Consider the following 27162-nt stretch of genomic DNA (forward strand, 5'->3'; position numbering starts at 1 on the left):
CATCCATTATAAGTTTATGCTCGGAACATACAATGCTGCCCTTCACCTCTCCAAACAAGCATACTTTAACACCCTCATCACCTCTCTAGCCAACAATCCTAAACGACTCTTTGATACTTTCCATTCCCTCCTAGGACCAAGAGTTCTGGCCCCAACCACCAACCTCAGTGCAGATGACCTGGCCAATTATTTTAAAGAAAAAATTGACCATATACGCCAGGAAATCTCCTCCCAGCCTCTTAACACCACACATTGTCTGCCCTCCTACACTTCATCTAGCTCACTTTCACTCTTTGATCCAGTCACAGAAGAAGAAGTCACCAGGCTCCTCGCATCTTCTCGCCCTACTACCTGCACCAGTGACCCTATTCCCTCACATCTCCTTAAATCTGTCACCCCAGCTGTCACCACTCACCTAACTAAAATATTCAATCTCTCTCTCTCCTCTGGTGTCTTTCCCTCCTCCTTCAAACATGCCAGCATACACCCATTACTTAAAAAACCATCCCTGGACCAAAATTGTGCCGCTAACTACAGACCTGTCTCTAATCTCCCATTCATCTCCAAACTCCTGGAACGTCTGGTCCACTCCCGTTTAATCTGCTGTCAGATAATTCTCTCCTCAACCCTCTACAATCCGGTTTCCGCTCCTTACATTTTACTGAAACTGTTCTTACTAAAGTCTCTAATGATTTACTAACAGCTAAATCTAATGGTCACTACTCCCTGCTGATCCTCCTGGATCTCTCTGCTGCATTCGATACTGTGAATCACCAGCTCCTACTCACTATGCTCCGCTCTATCGGGCTCAAGGACACCGTTCTTTCCTGGTTCTCCTCTTACCTCTCTGACCGCTCATTCACTGTATCCTTTGCTGGCTCCTCTTCCTCTCCTCTTCCCCTTACGGTCGGGGTTCCTCAGGGTTCAGTCCTAGGCCCCCTCCTGTTCTCTCTATACACTGCCCCTATTGGACAAACAATCAGCAGATTTGGTTTTCAATACCATCTCTATGCTGATGACACCCAACTGTACACATCTTCTCCTGACATCACCCCTGCACTATTACAAACTACTACCGATTGTCTGTCCGCTGTCTCCAACATCATGTCCTCCCTCTATCTAAAACTGAACCTGTCAAAAACTAAACTTCTCCTGTTTCCTCCCTCTCCTAACCTTCCGAAACCCAATATTACCATTTCTATGTGTGGCTCTACCATTACGCACCAGCAGCACGCCCGCTGTCTGGGGGTTATATTTGACTCCGCTCTTTCCTTCACTCCCCATATTCGTTCACTTGCTCGTTCTTGTCACTTCCATCTCAAAAACATCTCAAGAATTCGACCTTTTCTTACCGTTGACTCTGCAAAAACTCTTACTGTCGCTCTCATTCATTCTCGCCTGGATTATTGTAATTCTTTACTAATTGGTCTCCCTGTTACTAAACTCTCCCCTCTCCAATCCATTCTGAATTCCGCAGTCAGGATCATTTTCCTCTGCAACCGCTTCACTGATGCCTCTGCTCTTTGCGAGTCATTGCACTGGTTGCCTATCCGTTACAGAATCCAATATAAACTTATCACTCTCACTTACAAAGCTCTCCACAGTTCTGCACCACCCTACATCTCCTCCCTCATCTCTGTCTATCACCCCACCCGTGCCCTCCGCTCTGCTAAGACTGACATCCTCAACAATTCGAACCTCCCACTCCCGTCTTCAAGATTTCTCACGAGCTGCGTCTATGCTCTGGAACACACTACCAAGAGAAATCCGATTAATTCCCAACATCCACACCTTTAAGCAGGCGCTAAAAATGCATTTCTTTAGACTAGCCTATCACCTCACTTCCCTGATCTAATCTAGTCCCCTTCTGCCCTTCAAAAAACTTACTTCCAGTTCTCGTCCCCTGTACCTGTATAAATTCTCACCGACTGGTTCATGCAGCTGCTTTTGAATACCCTATTAAATCGATGGCTGGACCATATATGACAAGCTTTCCTCCCCCCCCATTCACCTTTTGTGTCTCCCCCATTTCCTCATAGACTGTAAGCTTACGAGCAGGGTCCTCACTCCTCATGGTATCTTAATTTTGTTATTTTGTATTGTCTCATATTGTCTGTACATGTCCCCTCTTAATTGTAAAGCGCTGCGGAATATGTTGGCGCTATAGAATTAAAACTTATTATTATAATTATTATTATTATAGCCTTAGGGAGAGATCTAGTGAAAAGGAGTGGCTGTCATCTAGGTTTTTCAGGCATTAGGCTGGAAATGCTGGCGATGTGTATTACAATGCACTTAAGTCTCCATAATAGCCTAGAAATATGGACTTGTCACCTGTTGGTTAACGTCTTTCAGCTTCCTGAATAGTAAATACAGAACATGACTTCCAAGTCAACAGAAATGATAAATCTTCAGTTAAAGGAGTTAAAGGGGTTGTCCATCTGAGAATAAGTGTGCAGACACTCTAAGTGACTGCCAAATTGTGTCACAATTCACCTGCATTCCCCATGTAGTTGAACGATCACATCACTAGCGGACATATCACATGTGCAGCCGCACAGGGGCCCGAAGTTCAGGGGGCCCTTACTGGCCGGTCAGTAATGAGGGCAATCTGACAAGTTGTGCGGAGCTCCGGGAGGCCCCTGTCAGATCGCCCACAACTCAAGCAGCGTGCGGGGCAGGGAGCAATCCTGCAGCTCAGCACAGTGTATGCAGCATAAAGCAGTAATCTGTCCTTTGTTCCCTGCCGGCACTTTCTCACTGTCAGTACGGCACGCACGTGTCATTTGAAAAGTTCCCAGCAGAAGAAGCAGCGTAACCTGGACCCGTACAAAGAAGCAGTGGGGGCCGTACAGGAGAAGGAGCGGTGGGGGCCCCTACAAGAGCGGCAGCAGAGGGAGGGAGAGCTGAGTGGTGACTAATGTTGGGGATGTAGTGATGTATATTGCAGGTGTAGTATATAGGGGGTGTAGTGATGTATACTGCAGGTGTAGTATATAGATGGTGTAGTGATTTGTATTGCAGGTGTAGTATATAGGGGGTGTATTGATGTGTATTGCAGGTGTAGTATATAGGGGTGTAGTTATGTATATTGCAGTTGTAGTATATAGTGGGTGTAGTGATGTGTATTGCAGATGTAGTATATAGAAGGTATAGTATATAGGGGGTGTAGTGATGTATATTGCAGGTGTAGTATATAGGGGGTGTATTGCATGTGTAGTATATAGGGGGTGTAGTGATGTATATTGCAGGTGTAGTATATAGGGGGTGTATTGCATGTGTAGTATATAGGGGGTGTAGTGATGTATATTGCAGGTGTAGTATATAGGGGATGTAGTGATGCATATGGTAGGTTTAGTATATAGGGGGTAGTGATGTATATTGCAGGTGTAGTATATAGGGGGTGTAGTGATGTATATTACAGGTGAGTATAGGGGGGTGTATTGCAGGTGTAGTATATAGGGAGTGTAGTGATGTGTATTGCAGGTGTAGTATATAGGGGGTGTAGTGATGTGTATTGCAGGTGTGTATAGGGGGTGTATTGCAGGTGTAGTATATAGGGAGTGCAGTGATGTATATTACAGGTGTAGTATATAAGGGGTGTAGTGATGTATATGGCAGGTTTAGGATATAGGGGATAGTGATGTATATTGCGGGTGTAATATATAGGGGGTGTAGATTATATCTTAATCTACAGTTGCCGCCTGACAACCCTGGCCGGAGGGTGATCGCTTCGCTAGATGCCCAGAAAGCGTTCGATAGTGTTGAGTAGGGGTATCTGTGGAAAGTGTTGCAGCATATGGGTTTTGGCCCACGGTTTGTAAAGTGGGTGCAGCTGTTGTATAATAGGCCTACTGCTAAAGTTAGAGTTAACGGTATGACCTCCTCAGCGTTTGAGTTGCACCGGGGAACGAGACAGGGCTGCCCACTATCGCCGCTCCTATTTGCTATTGCAATAGAGCTTCTTGCGGCGGCCATTAGGAAATCAAAGGAGATCCATGGATTTAAGTATGGGCATTTAGAGGAGAAAATAGCTCTTTATGCTGACGATTTATTACTTTTCTTGGGGGATCCGTCAGCCTCATTGGATCATGCCATGCAGATAATAGAGAAATTTGGAGAAGTTTCGGGACTGACCATTAATTGGTCTAAATCGAGCCTCTTTAAAGTGGATGGGGAAGTAGCCTGGACAAATGAGGATACTGGGGCTAACAAATTGAAGAGTGTGGACGAATTTAAATATCTAGGTATCCAGATATCTCTGCCAGTAGAAAAATACATACAGGTGAACTTATGGCCGCTCCTTAAAAAATTGAGAGCCAAAGTGGATGCCTGGAACAAGCTACATTTGTCAGTTGTTGGAAGGGTTAATTTACTAAAGATGGTAGTAATGCCTAAACTCCTATACATACTGCACAATGCCCCTGTTTGTATTTCAAAGAAAAGATTTAAAGGGATAAACTCGCTGTTTAGGGACCTGGTGTGGGGTAAAAAGCAGCCTAGGGTGCGATTAGAGACTTTACAAAGGCCGAAGGATGAGGGGGGTCTAGCAATCCCAAATCCGGAATTGTATTATATAGCGGCGCAATGTCAACACCTCAGGGGTTGGTCTGATCGAGAGAAAGATGGGGGCATTAAAGAAGTGCTGGAATACATAGTGGGTAGAAGTCCATTGGTAATGGGACTAGAGGATGGTGCGGTGGGGCTCCTGGGTAGAACATCTCCTACAATGGCACTTATAAATAAGACCTGGGGTAGGCTGAAAAGGGTGAGAGGGGTGACCCGGTTAACTAAGTTTACACCTATCTGGGATAACAGTAATCTCCCGGAGATTCAGAAAATGGGGAACATTGAGGAGTGGAGACGCAAGGGTGTAATATACATGCATCAGATATTGGACGGGGGAATTGTGAAATCGTTCCCACAGTTACAGAGTGATTTTCAGTTACCGGCGTCCGGCTGGCTCCACTACAGTCAATTAAAACATGCGATTGCAGCCCAAGCGGCTAAACAAAGTGTGGCCATACAGACTGACCTGGTACTGGAGTATGTGTGTAAGGGCGGAGGAAGCACTAAAGGGATCATTTCTGGCACATATAAAGATATACTACATACCTTTCTTTTAGACTACCCAATTAAAACTAAATCTAAATGGGAGGAGGAAGTTGGGCTGATAACGGAGCAGGTATGGGAGAGTATCCTGGAGTATGTACCTAAACTTTCCATGAGCGAACCGGCCAGACTATCTCACCTATTCGTAATTCACCGGGTATATAGGTCTCCCTTACTGATGTTTAAAATGGGGTTGAAAAGGAATTCGGAGTGTCCAAGGTGTCAGGGATCTGACGCAGGTATTTTTCATATGATGTGGTCTTGTCTGAGACTGGTCTCCTTTTGGACTAAGGTTATCCACAAGATAGGAAGAACATATGGGTGTGTCCTCCCCAGGGAACCAGTGATATGCCTATTGGGATATGTTGAGGAGCTTGGGGTGGGAAATACTATGAAAATTGCCATTGCTAGGCTGCTGTATGCGGCAAGAAAGCTAATCGCCAGGTCCTGGATTAAAAAAGATCCCCCGACCAGGGGAGAGTACATTAAAAGTGTGAAATGTATTCTTCAGCTGGAACAGAGAGTGTATGAAAGAAGGGGGAATGTTAAAATGTTTGAGAAGCTATGGTCTCCTTGGCTGCAATGCGAATAAGACGAGTGATGGACCAGTAAACTGATTTGGGACCGGGATAGCCGTCTGAGACCTCTGATGTGTGTGTTTTGTTTTATTTGTGTTACTAGTTGTTCCTCCTGCACATCGGGGTGAACGGGATGGTTGCTATACTGCAGTTGGAGGGTATTATAAGTGTGTACTATATGGGATGTAGTATAGGGGAGAAGTGTTGCTGCCGGGGTGGGGGAGGGGGCGGGAGGGGGAGTTAAAGGGGTAATAGATGTGATAAATTTAATTTGGATGCCGATTTGTTATTCTGTTGTATGTATTCTGTTTTAATAAAAAAGTATCTGATTTAAAAAAAAAATATATATAGGGGGTGTAGTGATGTATATTGCAGGTGTAGTATATAGGGGGTGTATTGCAGGTGTAGTATATAGGGGGTATAGTGATGTGTATTGCAGGTGTAATATAGAGGGGGTGTAGTGATGTATATTGCAGGTCTAGTATATAAGGGGTGTAGTGATGTATATGGCAGGTGTAGTATATGGGGGTGTAGTGATGTGTATTGCAGGTGTATTGATGTGTATTGCAGGTGTAGTATATAGGGGGTGTAGTGATGTATATTGCAGGTGTAGTATATAGGGGGTGTAGTGATGTATATGGCAGGTGTAGTATATAGGGGGTGTAGTGATGTGTATTGCAGGTGTTTATAGTTGGTGTATTGATGTGTATTGCAGATGTAGTATATAGGGGGTGTAGTGATGTATATTACAGGTGTGGTATATAGGGGGTGTAGTGATGTACTATATTACAGGTGTAGTATATGGGGGTGTAGTAATGTAGCATATTACAGGTGTAGTACATGGGGGTGTAGTATAATACAAGTGTATTATATGGGGCTGTAGTGATGTAGTATATTACAGGTGTTGTGTATGGGGATTTTGTGATAGATATACACCGTATTTTTCGGATTATAAGACGCTCTGTTCCTCCCAAAAAATTGGGAGGAAAATGAGGGGTGCGTCTTAAAATCCGAATGTAGCTTACCGGGAGGGCTGTGCTGGCTGTGGCGGGTGAGATGCTCTGTTGGCGGTGCGGGGCTGTGCGGCTGTGGCGGGTGAGATGCTCTGTTGGCGGTGCGGGGCTGTGCTGGCTGTGGCGGGTGAGATGCTCTGTTGGCGGTGCAGGGCTGTGCTGGCTGCGTCAGGTGAGATGCTTTGTCGGCGGGGCTGTGCAGGCTGCGGTAGGGGCTGTGTGGAACAGGGTGGTACGGCGGGTGAGATGCTCTGTCAGTGGTGCAATCTTCAAATAATGCTGCCACGAGTTTGCACGTGCGCAGATGAGATCTTGGATTGCCAAGAGCTCAGTCTGCGTAGGTGCAGATTCCATGGGGCATTTCTTTAAAGCTGACATCACCAGCATCTGGGCCAGCAGCCACACTGGCCTTCTTTACACAGCCAGCCACACAACAGCAAGCACAGCCGACCACGCATCAGCCAGCATCGCCCTACTCCAGCACCACCTGCTGCCTATGACCCCACTCAACCACTGCTGCCGCACCCCTACAGTAAGACACCGCCGGAGTATAAGACGAACCTCATTTATTTTTTTTTACCTTTTATATCTCTAAATTTGGGGTGCGTCTTATAAAACAAAAAATACGGTATATATATATATATATATATATATATATATAATACAGCTTTGTCACCATAGAAGAAGGGGGAGCCCAGGCACAATTTCTTGCACAGGTGCCCCAAGCTGTCAGTGTCCGCCCCTGGGTCACATGACTGTATGTGTGCGATTTTCATACTTGAGACTCTGTGCAGACTAATTTGCATGTGCCGCCCCATCCACACAAAAAATACAGGGAAATCATGACAATGTATGCATTGCACACTGACACGATTTGGCAGTCTGCAGTCACAGTGACAGCAGACTTTTTTTCTGAGACCAGACAACTAGTGTTGAGCGAGTAGTTAGCGAGTACTGTCTGCTACTCGCATATTCGTTACGAGTAGCAGGCACAATGTAAGTCAATGGGTAATAATCGCTAAGTAGCAAGTAACCCGAAAGCCGTACTTATCGTGTGAGTAGCGAATAGTATGGCTTTTGGGTACTCGCTACTTAGCGAGTATTTCCCATTGACTTACACTGCGCCCACTACTAGTAACGAATTACCGTAATTACTCACTCAACACTACAGACAACCCCTTAGAAGGGGATCGACTAGAATGTGATTTTTTTTAAAATGTCTTATACATCTCCAAGTTATTAAAACATGGTCTCTTGCCCTTATTCTGCCATTTCCTTATATCTGACTCTTTCAGTTTTGAGTAAACAAATTTGGTGGTCCCTTTGCGTTCATCATGAGCATGAATTTTTTTTTTACTGGGACACTACATTTCCCAGGTGCCTGGCATCATTTTTTTCAACTCCTGGCAAAGTGCTTGCTTAGGATAACTGTAGGAGCTTTGCTTTGGTCAAAGTATTTTGAATGGTGTTCAGAGGCCATCTGGAACAGAGCTGCTTTCGCACATGAGTAGTAAAGACAGAGGAGCAGACTATAGTAGGGCGCTGTGCTGAATGGAGCATACAGAGTCCTGATTATAATGAAGAGTAGTATACATACACAGCAGCCACCGAAGCAATGGTAGGAAATGTATTGTGATACGGACAATAATCTATAGCGCTGAGCTGCACTGGAGTTCGTTAAATCCATTAGTGCACACTGGGAAATAGTTTGTCTGGGGTGCATGGTGCCCATGGTAAAATCATGTTTGCTGGCTCAGTCAAGTGCTAATGACCTGCAACCATCCTTCAGCTAGCGAGGTGTAAGTGCACATGCTCAATCTGAAAGATATAGAATTGATGGCAGATGTATCTAAACAAAGGCTTGTTACCGGGTAGTTCTGGGGAGGTGAGCAATTATAGACAATTCAGTTTATAGAGAATAATTACTACATCAGATGGAACCTAGCTTATGATTCTAGCAATACCCCATTAGGCTTTTTTCTTTACACATAGATTATAGAAAGGATACGGAGTAAACGTAGAGCACCAGCACACATGATGCATGGCTCCACCGTCACATACAAGATGGTGTTTTCAAAAACTTCACTGGGGTTCCTTCCATTTTCCTTACACCAGTCTAATACCTGATCAATTGCCACCATTTCTGCATGACGTGTAGCCTGTAGAAAGAGGATATAACAGGATATACTGTAAGTTTAACAAATTCTTAGTTGGCTGTGTTATGCGCAAATATTACAGGAAAACAAGATTTTACATTCCGGGGGAATCCAATCTAAATGATGTTCTGTCATTCATGTCGGAGAATATTGGATCACCAAAGATTTGTAGTTACTAGAAATCCTACCCTAAATTCAATGTAATCCATTATGGATGTTACTGAACCTTAGTTTTGAGTTTTCTATCAGTTTAAGTAATTTACAAGCATCACAAAAGAGGGGAGAGTACGCTATAGATTCCTTTAAAGGGGTTTTCCATAATCAACTTATGTCTTCTTCTATAACTGTAAAACGACAATCAAAGATAGTCACAATTCCCGAGTCTAGCACTGGCTCTCTGATGCTGCTCCAATGTTTCTTTACAATTATTAGTGTTCATGTCACGACTAGAGTTGAGCGCGGTTCGTGGTTCGTGGTTCTCCAGTTCGCGGCTCGAGTGATTTTGGGGCATGTTCTAGATCGAACTAGAACTCGAGCTTTTTGCAAAAGCTCGATAGTTCTAGAAACGTTCGAGAACGGTTCTAGCAGCCAAAAAACAGCTAAATCCTAGCTTGGTTTCTGCTGTAATAGTGTAAGTCACTCTGTGAATCAAACTATTATCACATTTCAGTGTATAGTGTGCGTGAACAGCGCCTTCAGATCACTGCTGTTTCTATAATGGCGATCGCCATTTTTTTTTTTTTCTTGTCTTCCTTCCCTAGGCGCGCGCGTCTTGTGGGGCGGGCCAGCATGTCAGCCAATCACAGACACACACACACCTAAGTGGACTTTGAGCCAGAGAAGCAACGGCATGTGTGATAGGATCTGCATGTCACATGTCCCTGCATTATAAAACCGGACATTTTCTTCACGAACGCCATTATCTGCCTTCTGCGTCTTTGGTGTCAGACATCAGTGTCGCAGCTCCGTCCTCCTGAGTCCTATAGCCGATACAGCTGTATGCGCTGCATACACAGCGTTAGACAGCTTAGGGAGAGCACATTCTAGCAGTCCTTTTAAGGGCTCAAAGCGGCAGGGTCAGAGAGCCATAAGTGACAGGTCCTGCAAACAGCAACAGCGTCTGTGTAGCCCAGGTCAGGGATTTCCTCCCTGCATTTCACCATTAGGAGGGAATAGAAAGGCAGGCTTCCATTCCTCTACCCAGAGCACCACAATCCTGCCACTGTACCCTCTTGTCCTCTGCACACTCCAACTCATTCTAAGTAAGCCATTATACTAGCAAACATTCAGTGTACCTAGTGGCATCCTATACGTGGCTATTGGACTTTGCTATAGTCCCACTAGTGCCAAGACATTTGCAGAGCGCATCTGCCTGCGTTGCACACTCCAACTAATTATAACTAAGCCATTATACTAGCACACACTCAGTGTACCTAGTGGCATCCTATACGTGGCTATTGGACTTTGCTATAGTCCCACTAGTGCAAAGACATTTGCAGAGCACGTCTGCCTGCATTGCACACTACAACTTTTTTAAACTAAGCAATTTTACTAGCAAACACTCAGTGTACCTAGTGGCATCCTATACGTGGCTATTGGACTTTGCTATAGTCCCACTAGTGCCAAGACATTTGCAGAGCGCATCTGCCTGCGTTGCACACTCCAACTAATTATAACTAAGCCATTATACTTGCACACACTAAGTGTTTTTTAGTGGCATCCTATACGTGGCTATTGGACTTTGCTATAGTCCTACTAGTGCCAAGACATTTGCAGAGCGCATCTGCCTGCGTTGCACACTCCAACTAATTATAACTAAGCCATTATACTAGCACACACTCCGTGAACCTAGTGGCATCCTATACGTGGATATTGGACTTTGCTATAGTCCCACTAGTGCCAAGACATTTGCAGCACGTCTGCCTGCGTTGCACACTCCAACTAATTATAACTAAGCCATTATACTAGCACACACTCAGTGTACCTAGTGGCATCCTATACGTGGCTATTGGACTTTGCTATAGTCCCACTAGTGCCAAGACATTTGCAGCACGTCTGCCTGCGTTGCACACTCCAACTAATTATAACTAAGCCATTATACTAGCACACACTCAGTGTACCTAGTGGCATCCTATACGTGGCTATTGGACTTTGCTATAGTCCCACTAGTGCCAAGACATTTGCAGCACGTCTGCCTGCGTTGCACACTCCAACTAATTATAACTAAGCCATTATACTAGCACACACTCAGTGTACCTAGTGGCATCCTATACGTGGCTATTGGACTTTGCTATAGTCCCACTAGTGCCAAGACATTTGCAGCACGTCTGCCTGCGTTGCACACTCCAACTAATTATAACTAAGCCATTATACTAGCACACACTCAGTGTACCTAGTGGCATCCTATACGTGGCTATTGGACTTTGCTATAGTCCCACTAGTGCCAAGACATTTGCAGCACGTCTGCCTGCGTTGCACACTCCAACTAATTATAACTAAGCCATTATACTAGCACACACTCAGTGTACCTAGTGGCATCCTATACGTGGCTATTGGACTTTGCTATAGTCCCACTAGTGCCAAGACATTTGCAGCACGTCTGCCTGCGTTGCACACTCCAACTAATTATAACTAAGCCATTATACTAGCACACACTCAGTGTACCTAGTGGCATCCTATACGTGGCTATTGGACTTTGCTATAGTCCCACTAGTGCCAAGACATTTGCAGCACGTCTGCCTGCGTTGCACACTCCAACTAATTATAACTAAGCCATTATACTAGCACACACTCAGTGTACCTAGTGGCATCCTATACGTGGCTATTGGACTTTGCTATAGTCCCACTAGTGCCAAGACATTTGCAGCACGTCTGCCTGCGTTGCACACTCCAACTAATTATAACTAAGCCATTATACTAGCACACACTCAGTGTACCTAGTGGCATCCTATACGTGGCTATTGGACTTTGCTATAGTCCCACTAGTGCCAAGACATTTGCAGCACGTCTGCCTGCGTTGCACACTCCAACTAATTATAACTAAGCCATTATACTAGCACACACTCAGTGTACCTAGTGGCATCCTATACGTGGCTATTGGACTTTGCTATAGTCCCACTAGTGCCAAGACATTTGCAGCACGTCTGCCTGCGTTGCACACTCCAACTAATTATAACTAAGCCATTATACTAGCACACACTCAGTGTACCTAGTGGCATCCTATACGTGGCTATTGGACTTTGCTATAGTCCTACTAGTGCCAAGACATTTGCAGAGCGCATCTGCCTGCGTTGCACACTCCAACTAATTATAACTAAGCCATTATACTAGCACACACTCAGTGAACCTAGTGGCATCCTATACGTGGATATTGGACTTTGCTATAGTCCCACTAGTGCCAAGACATTTGCAGCACGTCTGCCTGCGTTGCACACTCCAACTAATTATAACTAAGCCATTATACTAGCACACACTCAGTGTACCTAGTGGCATCCTATACGTGGCTATTGGACTTTGCTATAGTCCCACTAGTGCCAAGACATTTGCAGCACGTCTGCCTGCGTTGCACACTCCAACTAATTATAACTAAGCCATTATACTAGCACACACTCAGTGTACCTAGTGGCATCCTATACGTGGCTATTGGACTTTGCTATAGTCCCACTAGTGCCAAGACATTTGCAGCACGTCTGCCTGCGTTGCACACTCCAACGAATTATAACTAAGTTACATTGTCAGGGATATTTATTCTTTATTATTCTGCTGTTAATAAAGCTAGACCACCACTGCAATCTTCACCACCTCTCAATTTTTACTACCACATTTTCAGTCCACAATCTTGTCGCAATCAACATGAGTGGCAAAATGACAGATGCTGGTGGAAAGGGGAAGAGGCGTGGTGGAAAAGGCAAAAAAGGTTTTGTCAGTGGGGAAGGTGCCAAAGCTCCATTATCATCTGCTGAAGATAGACCATCTACTAGCAAAAGTAAGATGTCTACTACTTATTGTGGACAATCCGATGTGCTCCCTTTTTTACGGACACGAACAAGAGGAACAAAGGTAGATGATGGGCAAAAAAGGAAAATGCTTGAATGGATCTCAAGTGGTCCAACAAGTGCCCTCTCAGCCACTTCAAGTACCGCATCCAAAAAACACCATTCCTCTGAGTTGTCATCCCAATCACACTTGATTTCTCCCAGCTCTGAAGTCTCCATCAGCCCTGCACAGTATGGTGGAACTGAGATGGCTGAGTCTGCAGAGCTGTTCAGTCACACTATAGCCTGGGAATCAGAGGTCTGCTCCCAAGCTACAGTGAGTACAGAACAGGAAATGGTCTGCAGTGATGCCCAGAACCTTTGTGACTCAGATTCAGGCCGTGAGGACCAAGTTTCTGAGCATAATGTTGACCCTTTGTCACAAACTGTGACACCTGTGGTTATAGACAATGAGGAACATACTGATGAAGATGAGACGCAGATACCCGATTGGGATGACAACTTAAATATTCGGTCAGGGCAAGAAGAGGCTCGGTCTGAGGGGGAGGGGAGTGCGAACACAACAATTGATGATGACGTTCTAGATCCCACCTACTGTCAACCCCCAGTCAGGCACTCGAGGAGGTCAACAGAGGCGGTGGAGGAGGATGCAACCGACGACGAAGTTACCTTGCGCCTTCCTGGACAGAGTCGGAGCACTGGTAGCACGTCTACAACTGCATCCTCAGCCACCACTCTGCCTATGAGCATTATTCGGGGTGGATCAACAGGTCGCATGGCCTCTAAGCCTTGCCTAGCCTGGGCCTTTTTTCACATCGAAAAAGATCGCCCAACTCATGTGATATGTAACATTTGTCATGATTCTGTTAGTAGAGGTCAAAACCTCAGCAGTTTGACAACTTCTTCCATGAATCGTCACATGAATAAATATCATAAGTCCCGGTGGGAAGCTCACCGTGCTGCAATGCCGGCTAGCGGAGCGAACCATCCACCGCCCGCCCCTTCCAGTGCATCCGCGCGCTCTTCATCTTCTAGGACTGTGGGGACAGCTGTCACACCTGTTTTTCCACGCAAAACTTCCACCACTGTAACCGCAACAGGCAGTTTGCTTGTAAGGTCGTCAGTTGGTTTGGAAGGGGAAACAAGTGAGTGTGTACAGCTCTCTCAGACATCGATAGCACCAACGTTGGATGAAGGCAACATCATGTCTCCGCCTGCACTTTCCTCACAAACCTGCATTTTTCCAGGGACACCCTACTCAACACCGTCTACACACAGCAGCCAGATCTCTGTCCCTCAGATGTGGTCAAATAAAAGGCCACTTCCTCCGACCCATGACAAAGCTAAGAGGTTGACTCTATCCCTCTGTAAGCTGCTGGCTACCGAAATGCTGCCTTTCCGCCTAGTGGACACACAGGATTTTAGAGACCTTATGTCTGTCGCTGTGCCCCAGTACCAGATGCCTAGTCGCCACTACTTCTCTAAGAAAGGTGTGCCCGCGCTACACCAGCATGTCGCACACAACATCACCGCTTCCTTGAGAAACTCTGTGTGTGAACGGGTGCATTTCACCACCGATACTTGGACCAGTAAGCATGGACAGGGACGTTACATGTCGCTGACTGGGCACTGGGTAACTATGGTGATAGATGGTGAAGGGTCTGCTGCACAAGTCTTGCCGTCCCCACGACTTGTGTGTCAATCCTCTGTCTGTCCAAGTTCCGCCACAGCTTCTGCATCCTCCACCTCATCTGGGTCCTCCACCTCCGCCCCAAGCCTGCCTGGTCAGGCCACCAGCGTTCTCACTGCGCAGAAGGAATCACGCACGCCTCATTACTATGCTGGCAGCCGAGCGCAACGGCATCAGGCGGTCTTTAGCTTGACATGTCTTGGTAATAAGAGTCACACAGCTGAGGAGTTGTGGTCAGCTCTGCGGTCCGAGTTTAATAAATGGTTGTCTCCACTCAACCTGCAGCCTGGTAAGGCCGTGTGCGACAATGCTGCAAACCTGGGTGCGGCCCTTCGCCTGGGCAAGGTGACACACGTACCTTGTATGGCTCACGTGTTGAACCTTGTCGTGCAGCAATTTTTAACACACTATCCCGGCCTAGATGGCCTTCTGAACAGGGCACGAAAACTGTCTGCTCACTTCCGGCGTTCAAGCGCCGCAGCTGAGCGACTTGCATCGCTACAGAAGTCTTTCGGCCTGCCGGTTCATCGCCTGAAATGCGATGTGGCGACACGCTGGAATTCAACTCTCCACATGTTACAGCGACTGTGGCAGCACCGCAGAGCCCTGGTGCAATACGTCATGACGTATAGCCTGGGCCAACGAGATGCAGAGGTGGGGCAGATCACCCTGATGGAGTGGTCTCAGATCAAGGACCTATGCACCCTTCTGCACAGTTTCGACATGGCGACGAATATGTTTAGCTCTGACAATGCCATTATCAGCATGACGATTCCAGTCATTTACATGCTGGAGCACACGCTAAACACTATTCGGAGTCAGGGGGTGGGACAACATGAAGGGGAGGAACTACAGGAGGATTCATATGTGCAAGGGACAACAACATCACCAAGGTCCAGACGTTCATCATCACCAACGCAGCAGGCATGGGACCATGGGGAACAGGGATCGACAAGGGCGCATAGTAGCAGGCGAAATGTTGAGCAAGGTGCAGGAGAACATGAAGAAATGGAGGACGAACTGTCCATGGACATGGAAGACTCAGCGGATGAGGGAGACCTTGGTCAAATTTCAGTTGAAAGAGGTTGGGGGGAGATGTCAGAGGAAGAAAGAACGGGTAGCACCTCTATGCCACAAACACAGCGTGGACTTGGTCCGCATGGCTGCGCAAGACACATGAGTGCCTTTTTGTTGCACTACCTCGAACATGACAGTCGTATTGTCAAAATTAGAAGTGATGATGACTACTGGATTGCCACACTATTAGATCCCCGGTACAAGTCCAAATTTTGTGACATAATTCCAGCCATAGAAAGGGACGCACGTATGCAGGAGTATCAGCAGAAGCTGTTACTCGATCTTAGCTCGGCTTTTCCACCAAACAACCGTGCAGGTGCAGGGAGGGAATCTCCCAGTTGTAACTTGACAAACATGGGACGGTCTCGTCATCTTCACCAGTCTACCCGTACCAGTAGGACCGTATCTGGTGCCGGTAACAGCAATTTTATGGAATCTTTTCATAATTTTTTTAGACCCTCTTTTGCAAGGCCACCAGAGACAACAAGTCTGACACATACTCAACGGCTGGAGAGGATGATACAGGAGTATCTCCAAATGAACATCGATGCCATGACTGTGCAACTGGAGCCTTGCTCCTTTTGGGCTTCAAACATAGAAAAATGGCCAGAGCTCTCCAGTTACGCCTTGGAGATTTTGTCGTGTCCAGCTGCCAGCGTTGTCTCTGAACGTGTATTCAGTGCTGCTGGGTGTGTGCTGACAGATAAGCGCACGCGTCTGTCCAGTGACAATGTGGACAGACTGACGTTCATCAAAATGAACAAGTCATGGATCCAGAAGGAATTTACTACCCCTGTGTCATCCTGGGGAGAGTAAATGCTTGTGGATTTGGAATGTGCTTGATGCAAATCAAAACATCCTGTTTGCAACTAGGGCCCAAGTGCTGCCACTGATGGGGTGGGTGTCTGTGTGGCCCAATTTTTGGAAAAAAGGGAGACTCCGCTTGGAGTAACCCTTGCTTACATTGTTTTTAAAAGAAGCCAAGATGAACAAGTCATGGGTCAGCAAAGACTTTGCTACCTACCCCGGTGTCATCCTGGGGACGGTTAATTATGGGGTATTTTTGAATGTGATTGATGCAAATGTAGCTGTGAAGTGTACAACTAGGGCCCAAGTGCTGCCACTGATGGGTGGGTGTCTGTGTGGCCCAATTTTTGGAAAAAAAGGGAGACTCCGCTTGGAGTAACCCTTGCTTGATGTGTTTTTAAAAGAAGCCAAGATGAACAGAGCTGGGATCAGCAAAGACTTTGCTACTTACCCCGGTGTCATCCTGGGGACGGATAAGAATGGCGTATTTTTGAATGTGCTTGATGCAAATCAAAACATCCTGTTTGCAACTAGGGCCCAAGTGCTGCCACTGATGGGGTGGGTGTCTGTGTGGCCCAATTTTTGGAAAAAAAGGGAGACTCCGCTTGGAGTAACCCTTGCTTGATGTGTTTTTAAAAGAAGCCAAGATGAACAGAGCTGGGATCAGGAAATACTTTGCTACCTACCCCGGTGTCATCCTGGGGACGGATAAGAATGGCGTATTTTTGAATGTGCTTGATGCAAATCAAAACATCCTGTTTGCAACTAGGGCCCAAGTGCTGCCACTGATGGGGTGGGTGTCTGTGTGGCCCAATTTTTGGAAAAAAAGGGAGACTCCGCTTGGAGTAACCCTTGCTTGATGTGTTTTTAAAAGAAGCCAAGATGAACAGAGCTGGGATCAGCAAAGACTTTGCTACCTACCCCGGTGTCATCCTGGGGACGGATAAGAATGGCGTATTTTTGAATGTGCTTGATGCAAATCAAAACATCCTGTTTGCAACTAGGGCCCAAGTGCTGCCACTGATGGGGTGGGTGTCTGTGTGGCCCAATTTTTGGAAAAAAAGGGAGACTCCGCTTGGAGTAACCCTTGCTTGATGTGTTTTTAAAAGAAGCCAAGATGAACAGAGCTGGGATCAGGAAAGACTTTGCTACCTACCCCGGTGTCATCCTGGGGACGGATAAGAATGGCGTATTTTTGAATGTGCTTGATGCAAATCAAAACATCCTGTTTGCAACTAGGGCCCAAGTGCTGCCACTGATGGGGTGGGTGTCTGTGTGGCCCAATTTTTGGAAAAAAGGGAGACTCCGCTTGGAGTAACCCTTGCTTACATTGTTTTTAAAAGAAGCCAAGATGAACAAGTCATGGGTCAGCAAAGACTTTGCTACCTACCCCGGTGTCATCCTGGGGACGGTTAATTATGGGGTATTTTTGAATGTGATTGATGCAAATGTAGCTGTGAAGTGTACAACTAGGGCCCAAGTGCTGCCACTGATGGGGTGGGTGTCTGTGTGGCCCAATTTTTGGAAAAAAAGGGAGACTCCGCTTGGAGTAACCCTTGCTTGATGTGTTTTTAAAAGAAGCCAAGATGAACAGAGCTGGGATCAGCAAAGACTTTGCTACCTACCCCGGTGTCATCCTGGGGACGGATAAGAATGGCGTATTTTTGAATGTGCTTGATGCAAATCAAAACATCCTGTTTGCAACTAGGGCCCAAGTGCTGCCACTGATGGGGTGGGTGTCTGTGTGGCCCAATTTTTGGAAAAAAAGGGAGACTCCGCTTGGAGTAACCCTTGCTTGATGTGTTTTTAAAAGAAGCCAAGATGAACAGAGCTGGGATCAGGAAAGACTTTGCTACCTACCCCGGTGTCATCCTGGGGACGGATAAGAATGGCGTATTTTTGAATGTGCTTGATGCAAATCAAAACATCCTGTTTGCAACTAGGGCCCAAGTGCTGCCACTGATGGGGTGGGTGTCTGTGTGGCCCAATTTTTGGAAAAAAAGGGAGACTCCGCTTGGAGTAACCCTTGCTTGATGTGTTTTTAAAAGAAGCCAAGATGAACAGAGCTGGGATCAGCAAAGACTTTGCTACCTACCCCGGTGTCATCCTGGGGACGGATAAGAATGGCGTATTTTTGAATGTGCTTGATGCAAATCAAAACATCCTGTTTGCAACTAGGGCCCAAGTGCTGCCACTGATGGGGTGGGTGTCTGTGTGGCCCAATTTTTGGAAAAAAAGGGAGACTCCGCTTGGAGTAACCCTTGCTTGATGTGTTTTTAAAAGAAGCCAAGATGAACAGAGCTGGGATCAGGAAAGACTTTGCTACCTACCCCGGTGTCATCCTGGGGACGGATAAGAATGGCGTATTTTTGAATGTGCTTGATGCAAATCAAAACATCCTGTTTGCAACTAGGGCCCAAGTGCTGCCACTGATGGGGTGGGTGTCTGTGTGGCCCAATTTTTGGAAAAAAAGGGAGACTCCGCTTGGAGTAACCCTTGCTTGATGTGTTTTTAAAAGAAGCCAAGATGAACAGAGCTGGGATCAGCAAAGACTTTGCTACCTACCCCGGTGTCATCCTGGGGACGGATAAGAATGGCGTATTTTTGAATGTGCTTGATGCAAATCAAAACATCCTGTTTGCAACTAGGGCCCAAGTGCTGCCACTGATGGGGTGGGTGTCTGTGTGGCCCAATTTTTGGAAAAAAAGGGAGACTCCGCTTGGAGTAACCCTTGCTTGATGTGTTTTTAAAAGAAGCCAAGATGAACAGAGCTGGGATCAGGAAAGACTTTGCTACCTACCCCGGTGTCATCCTGGGGACGGATAAGAATGGCGTATTTTTGAATGTGCTTGATGCAAATCAAAACATCCTGTTTGCAACTAGGGCCCAAGTGCTGCCACTGATGGGGTGGGTGTCTGTGTGGCCCAATTTTTGGAAAAAAGGGAGACTCCGCTTGGAGTAACCCTTGCTTACATTGTTTTTAAAAGAAGCCAAGATGAACAAGTCATGGGTCAGCAAAGACTTTGCTACCTACCCCGGTGTCATCCTGGGGATGGATAAGAATGGCGTATTTTTGAATGTGCTTGATGCAAATGTAGCTGTGAAGTGTACAACTGGGGCACAACTGCTGCCACTGAAGGGGTGGGTGTGTGTGTGGCCCAATTTTTGGAAAAAATGGAGACTCCGCTTGGAGTCACCTTGCGGTGTTTTACATGATTTTAGAAGGGCGTGCCATGCCTATATCTGTGTGTCCTCCTCTTTTTCCTTGTCCAGCTGTTTTGTTTTCGCATGAGTATATGTCCTTGTCACTTTCCAATGTGTTTGAGTTGTTTGTCACCTTTAGGACACCTTTGAGGGTGTTTTCTAGGTGTTTTTCTGTGTTTGTGATTGCCTGCCATTGTTTCCTATGCAGTTCGAGTTCGGTTCGTCGAACCGAACTCGAACGGGAGGTCCGTTCGGCGAACCAACCTCGAGCCGAACCGCGACCGGTTCGCTCATCTCTAGTCACGACCACAGTGCATGTCACTGCTGCAGCCGATCATGGAGCTCAGCTAAGGTATTTAGCATGAGCTGTTGAGCTCAGTGAATGGCTGCAGCGCTGATATGCACTGGAGCTAGTTAAACATTGGAGCAGCAGCAGGGAGTCAGCGCTGAACCCAAGAAAAATGAGTATCATCTGTATTTGTTGTTTTAGAGCAGGGGTGAGAAACTCTTTTTCTGCAAGAGGCCATTTAGAAATTTTTAACCTCATTCGTGGGCAAAACAAAATTATCAACTTGAAATTCATCCTGCTGTATTCGGTCAAATATTTAACTAACTCACCCCTAATGTGACAGCTGGAACTGCTTCTGTTTGGTGCGACGTGATGTTAGAAGGTAATGATGTTGCTATTCACCACTGCTTTTCCATTTTTACGTTAGTCGACTCTTTGCGATTAATTTCGAAAAGAACTCGAGCAGTAAGCTCTGAACACAGATGCATATTACACTATGTCTCCTGACAGTGGGAAATTCATCACTGCTCAAGTAACATTTATAGAACTCAGTGGGAGGAATGAAGTATATATCATGTAGAAGATACCGAGACATGACATCACACTGCCTCCACCATGTTTTATAGAGGGTGTGGTATGCTTTAGATCATGAGCCATTCCAAACCTTCTCCATACTTTCTTCTGAGGGCATATACATTATGCTGGGGACAAATAACTCCCAGGAGGAGCTGGTGGCATATACATTGCAGGAGATGCGAGAGCTGGAGCATAACATCACACAAAAGATGCTGGGGGAACATACCTCACAGGAGGGGCTGTGGGCATATACATCACAAAAAGGGCGGGGGCATGTACGTCACAGAAGTGGCTGGGGCGGCCGGTGTTGTCGTTGGTGACTCTGCCCACATAGTTTGGTGACAGTGTCAGGACATAATCCTTCATTGCACATGCTGCTGCGTTAAGTAGTGAATGCTGTGTGTGTGTGCTTGCATTGTCAGGAGCAATTAAAGGGTTGGGGACCAGCATTTTGCTGGCCTGAACAAAGATCCCTGGCCTGAGCACTGCAGTCCCAGGGAATGGGCCAAAGAAAAGGACAGCTACTCTACACATTATCAACTTTTGCTTAACCCTGACTTTTAACAGTGGAATTCATCATACCACTTCCTACTATAGAAACGAGGCAATAGCCGCAGAGATGATCCATAACACTGAATTTGGTTTACTGATTTTTAAACAAAGATTCACCTTTCCTCCTAAATGCTTTTTACATTTTTTTACAGGCAGTAAGCTACATCCAAAAGATTACACCAGTAGTTCATATTAGCTCACAATGTCCTTTCATCGCTGTGCTTTTTGCCAGCCCTTTAATTGCTCCTGACATTGCAAGCACATGCTACTGAACGCTGAGGCATGTGCAATGAAGGAATACGTCCTGACATCAGAACGTACTTTGGGATAGAGTCAGCACATTCTGCGCTAAAGTCCCACTGACAATGGCGACAGTAGTGCCAGCCCCACTTGCAACATTTATGCCCCTGCCCGACCTGCGTCATACATGCCCCAGTCCCGGCGTCTCCTGCGACATGCATGCCCCATTTCAGGTGTTTCCTGTGACGAACATGCCCCAGGTGACTCCATCAATTAAGGAGGTTAAAGGTCTGGAGCAGATTCCAGGTGTGGCATTTGCAAGCGGCAGCTGTTTCTATGAACCCACAACGTGTGGTCCAAGACGTTCTGACTTCTAGAGAAGCAAACCATAATTAATCTACAAAAAAATGAGTCCAGAGCGATAGCATAAATATTAAGAGTGGCCAAATCAACAGCTTAGTAAATTCTGCCTAAAAAAAAGAGTGCACTTGTGAGCTTGGGAACTCAAAAAAGCCTGGATGTCCATGGAAAATAACAGTGATGGATGATCACAGAATCATTTCCATGATGAAGAAAAATCCCTTCACAACATCCACCCAGGTGAAGAACATTCTCCAGGAGGCAGGTGGCTCAGTATCTAAATCTTCCATAAAGAGAAGACTTCATGAGAGAAAATACATAGGGATCACTACAAGATGCAAACCAATAATCAGCCTTAAAAATAGAAAAAGCCAAATTGGACTTTGCCAAAAACATTTAAAGAAGCGCAAATCTGGAAAGCATCCTTTTGGCAGATGAACCTGAGATCAATCTATACCAGAAAAATAGGAAGAAGAACGTATGGAGAAATCTTGATATGGTTCATGATACAAAGCACACCACATCTTCTATATAACATGGTGGAGGCAGTGTGATGGCATGGGCATGCATGGCTTCCAATGGCTCTGAATCACTAGTGTTTATTGATGACTAGAAATAGGCCCGATGCTATTGCATCGGGAGTGCGGTTAAATGAACATCTGTCTATGCTTAGTGGTGCTGACAGGAGCAGTGGATTAGTGTCACTGTTTGCGCTTTCCAACATAACTGTTTTATGTCATCCCTCTGCATTTGTGTATTGTATGTGTTGTGTCATTTGACCTCTTTCACCCCTGTGCACTGTTTCGTCCTTGTTTTGTGCTGTATATTGGTATCTGGTGTTGTGTTTCTTGAGCTGTGTTCACTATGTGGTGTCTCCCCTGTGTGCTGTGTGTCTGTTTACACTATGTGGTCTGTTGAGGTGCTTGCAAAATGCAAAGAGCATAAAATCCCACAGTGGGTTAAGAGCATACCAAAGAGAGGTGCTGGAATGGGGTATACAATCACAGCAAGATGGGATAATCGCCGAGGTCGCTCACTGAGTCAGGAACCTCCGGAAACGCCCAACGCATGTTTCGATATATGGTGTCACATCTTCATCAGGGGAGAGGCACCATCTCCCCTGATGAAGATGTGACAGCATATATGGAAACGTGCGTTGGGCGTTTCCGGAGGTTCTTGACCCAGTGACCGACCTCGGGGATTATCCCATCTTGCTGTGATTGTATACCCCATTCCAGCAACTCTCTTTGGTATGCTCTTAACCCACTGTGGGATTTTATGCTCTTTGCAAGCACACTCCAATATGGAGATATGACATGATGAAAATGTATGTCAGTTTATAGAGTTCCTATATAAAAGGACATGTTAGGGTTTGTCATATGGATTGACACAATTGATATGTTGAAATTAAACAGATTGCCGTACATGTCCCTCTATAGCGTACCTTTGTATTATATTAGCCTTCATTGATACATAGTTATCAGCGAGGTACGGTCCTGGTAATTTTAATATGATTTTAATCAATAGCATGTTCACCTGCTTTGTTAATACATTTTGTACTTCTTTTGCACTTTAAAAACTCTTGTCCTCTTTTCTCTAGTGAGAAAAACATGCAGATGTATCTTTTTAGATAGTGTAAGTAAACTTCTGGTTTCAACTGTACGTACATAAAAATCACAAAAGTGATTTCTATGTCTAAGTAAATTAGAAGGGTTCACCCATTCAGATGGTTCAGCGGTCAAAAAACGGCAACATTATCATGGTCCATCCATCCTGAAGGTTTAAAGGATAGTGCGGTTACTGTTATAACTACAGAAATAGCCCTATAAGCCCCAAAGCTCCCACCCTTGCAAGGTCAGTCCACATCCGACCCTGCAGCACTTGTGACCCTATTAACTCCCTATGTGCCTCCCAATGCGTTTCCTTCACAGGGATTCATCAAGGGAATTGCTCAAAGGCTGAAAAAATCCATAGGGTATTTGGACCTATGCGTAGCCCCTTCACCTAAAGTGCCGTCAAATGGGATTGTTATTTATAGCCATTTTCAAACATCAGGTAGTCATACCGCAAACACCATCAGGTGCGGTAATAAGCATAGTCAGCATCCTATTTTAATAGATACGGGCAATTATATATTCAGTCCGTTTCCAGGGTATTAGGATCAATGTCCATATCTCCCATGGCGTTATTTCCCCGGCTTTTTAGTTTCAATTAAGATTTGCAGTTTAAACTTATGCTGCTCACGCCACCAAATGTGAAACGCTGCCTATGTCACATCAGGTTATACCTCGATGCCTGCTTTCTAAACTGGAACACATACACACATAGACTCTACACTATTACCAGAGCACATAAAAGACCCATCTGCCTACATCATATCCAGCCGTCTCTCTGCGCCTGTGTGCCACACTGGCACACATGATCACGGATGCCTGCGTCTTTACCGGCTGCGTCTTAGCGCCGAGCGCTCATGGAATGCAAATTAGCGTCTAAGAACAACTTCTGCCTTCTAGCGAAGAACGCTTGGCAGGAGATTACCACATCATCCCTGGGGAGGTCCCACAAAGTACTGCAGAGGTGTTGCATGTGGGCATCATCATAATGGGGCATGTAGACGCACCATAATGCCCACACATACCCCTCATTAGTGCCCTAGAGTTGCACTGTAGAGGAACCAGTCCTAATGGGGATTGTATATTCTAGATCATCTTTTCTTAGCAATAAATTAGACCCAGCAATGTTCTAAAAGAGACATTGCTCACATCCTAAAGGTATATTGATAACCTAAGAGGGTTGTGCATGTATATGACTATTATATCAGAATCAAATCTCCATCGAAAGTGATATATACAGTCCTAATAGATATCTCAGATAGATAAGGATACATTTGGTAGTTGTATGAAAGTATTAAACATTTCAATATATTCTCAGGAGATCAATTAGCAGAATATTCATTGTGCGCTTATCGTGATAAATCAGGGTATATATCAAAGTTATCTAACTTTTCTGTAACTAAATACCATCTGATCCCAACCATTCAGAGGGCATGAAAACAGTCACCCAGGGAAAGGATGCCTCAAGGGGTTACAAAAAGAAGCCACAACCAAGTTGCTCAGTAAGTCCCAAGGGAGCAATGGTATCCAGATATGCGGTAATGTCCATTTTGCTTTTTGTAATATGTGGAAAGGATTTGCTCTTAGAGATATGGGCATGCTAGTCATTTCCCACATCTATATTATCCTTTCATGTTTGAGGTAAGCCAAGTCCAAGTCTTAGGTACAAGCTGTTCAAAATGACTGAAAACCAGTCTGTCCCTCAGGGAACGTCGTCTCCTGTAGGTGATAATGGTGGGGGGGGGCATCGTCTTTGTTATTGTTAATGTCATTATGCACCTGAAGAATGGGCCAGTGTCTTTTCTGAATCTCCCTTACTTTTGTGTCCAGTATCAAAAGGTGGTTATGAACCTACTCTGATCCTCACCAACAGCCAACAGATTTCGGTTTAGGGGCAAGTCTTTTTTACTTTGGTTTTGGCCTCATTGTACGCTTTCCTCAGGACCCCGTCCGGGTACCCTCTTTTCTGAGATCTCTGACCGAGGTCTCTCGCTTCTCTTCCAAAGGTATCCACTTCTGAACTATTTCTCCATGCCCTCAGGTATTGCCCTTTGATAATACCCCTTTTAAGGGGTTCAGGATGCCTGCTTTCCCTCCTAAGAAAGGAATTGGAGGATGTTGGTGCTTTGAAAATATATATTTCAAGCTTGCCATTGGGTTTCTTCCTGATGATGATAATATTATATAATTATTATTTAACGTCCTTCAGCTCAATCTTCAGCCATGGCGACTTGATGGATGAACGCTCTGTAGGAAGATCGATCTTGTGCAAGCACAGATAGATTCACCACGGTCTTCATCGCCGTTATCTTGATTGCATCAAGCTATCAGGTTGCTGGTGTTCCTTTTGCCTTTTTCCTTCTATTCTTAAGACTATTATAGGGTACTTAACACACAACGATATCGCTAAGGATATATTGTCGGGGTCACAGTGTTCGTGACGCACGTCCGGCGCCGTTAGCGATATCATTGTGTGACTAAAATGAGCGACGATCAACGATCGGAAAAACGTCAAAAATCGTTGATCGTTGACACGTCGCTCCTTATAATAGCGTTAGTGGTGCATGCCGCTGGTTGTTCGTCGTTTCTGCGGCATCACACATCGCTATGTGTGACACCGCAGGAATGACGAACATCTCCTTACCTGCGTCCACCGACAATGAAGAAGACAGAAGGTGGGCGGCATGTTCCGACCGCTCAACTCCGCCCCTCCTCTGCTATTGGGCGGCCGCTTAGTGACGCCGCCGTGACGCCGGACGAAACTCCCCCTTAAAGGAGAGATTGTTCGGTGTCTCCAGCAATGTCGCTAAGCAGGTATGTGCGTGTGACGCTGCCGTAGCGATATTGTTCGCTACGGCAGCGATCACCGCCATGACGAAACAGCGACGTGGGCGGGTGCTATCGCGCACGACATCGCTAGCTATCGCTAGCGATGCCGCAGCGTGTAAAGCACCCTTATGTTCTTCTCCAGTGATTGCTCTCTTCGTATGATGTGTCCAAGGTAGGCAAGTTGTAGATTGGTGATTCTTGCTTCAAGTGACATGTCTGGCTTGATTTGTTCCAAAACTAATTTGTTTGTTCTTCTTGCCATCCATGATATTGATAACATCCTTCTACAACACAAAATTTCAAAGCATCGATTCTTCTAGTGTCTGGTTTCTTCATTGTCCAGGTATCACATCCATATGTTACCACAGAAAAGACCAGACTATCTACAAGCTGTGTCTTCTTCGCGAGTTATATGTTCCTCAATTTGAAAACCTTGTCTAGTGACTTCATTGTTGATTTGCTCTTAGCGGTCACAGCTGGAGGTTCCCACGGTTCTCCAGCTGTGACTGCAAATAACCTGAATGTCATCCTCTGCCTGAAGCTCACAGCGGGCGGTCACGTTCTATGTCACGTGCTGTCCCTTCAGATGTAGCAGGGCTGGAATCGTCGTGGGACCTCGAGTGGATTACGTCGGACCTGAGTGTTTTTGGGGTAATAAAGGGGTGAAAAAGGCTGGGGTTTTTTTTTGTATTTTATTTCAATATAAAGGATTTTTTGATGTTTGTGTTCATTTCTTTTCATATACAGATTAGCAATTGGGGGGGGTCTCATGGGATGAGCCGGGTAAAGTTCCAGGATTGTCGCATATAATGGATGAGAAAATCCTGGATAGCTGCAGGCTGCTAGTTTTAGGCTGGCGGGCCCAATAAGCATGGGTCTCCCCAGCCTGAGAATACAAGCCCCAAACTGTCAGCTTTATTATGGCTGGGTATCAAAATTGGGTGGGGTCTGCAGGCTGTTTTTTTAAATGTATTTATTTAAATAATTTAAAAAAAAACTGCATGTGGTCCCTCTTATTTTGATACACAGCCAAGATAAGCACACGGCTGGGGGCTGCAGCCTGTAGCCATA

At 45.7% G+C, this 27162-nt stretch overlaps 1 protein-coding gene across 2 annotated transcripts in view; it reads right to left on the bottom strand.

The window, feature by feature from the left end:
* ADAT2 (adenosine deaminase tRNA specific 2) overlaps positions 1 to 27162 on the bottom strand; it is a 59622-nt gene that overhangs the window by 12001 nt on the left and 20459 nt on the right. For both annotated transcript variants that reach the window (XM_075339803.1, XM_075339804.1), the window contains one exon: positions 8712 to 8862. In XM_075339803.1, the coding sequence (XP_075195918.1) occupies positions 8712 to 8862 (151 nt within the window). The remainder of the gene's footprint in view (positions 1 to 8711; positions 8863 to 27162) is intronic.

Source organism: Anomaloglossus baeobatrachus, chromosome 3 (assembly GCF_048569485.1).
Source record: "Anomaloglossus baeobatrachus isolate aAnoBae1 chromosome 3, aAnoBae1.hap1, whole genome shotgun sequence".
Taxonomy (NCBI): domain Eukaryota; kingdom Metazoa; phylum Chordata; class Amphibia; order Anura; family Aromobatidae; genus Anomaloglossus; species Anomaloglossus baeobatrachus.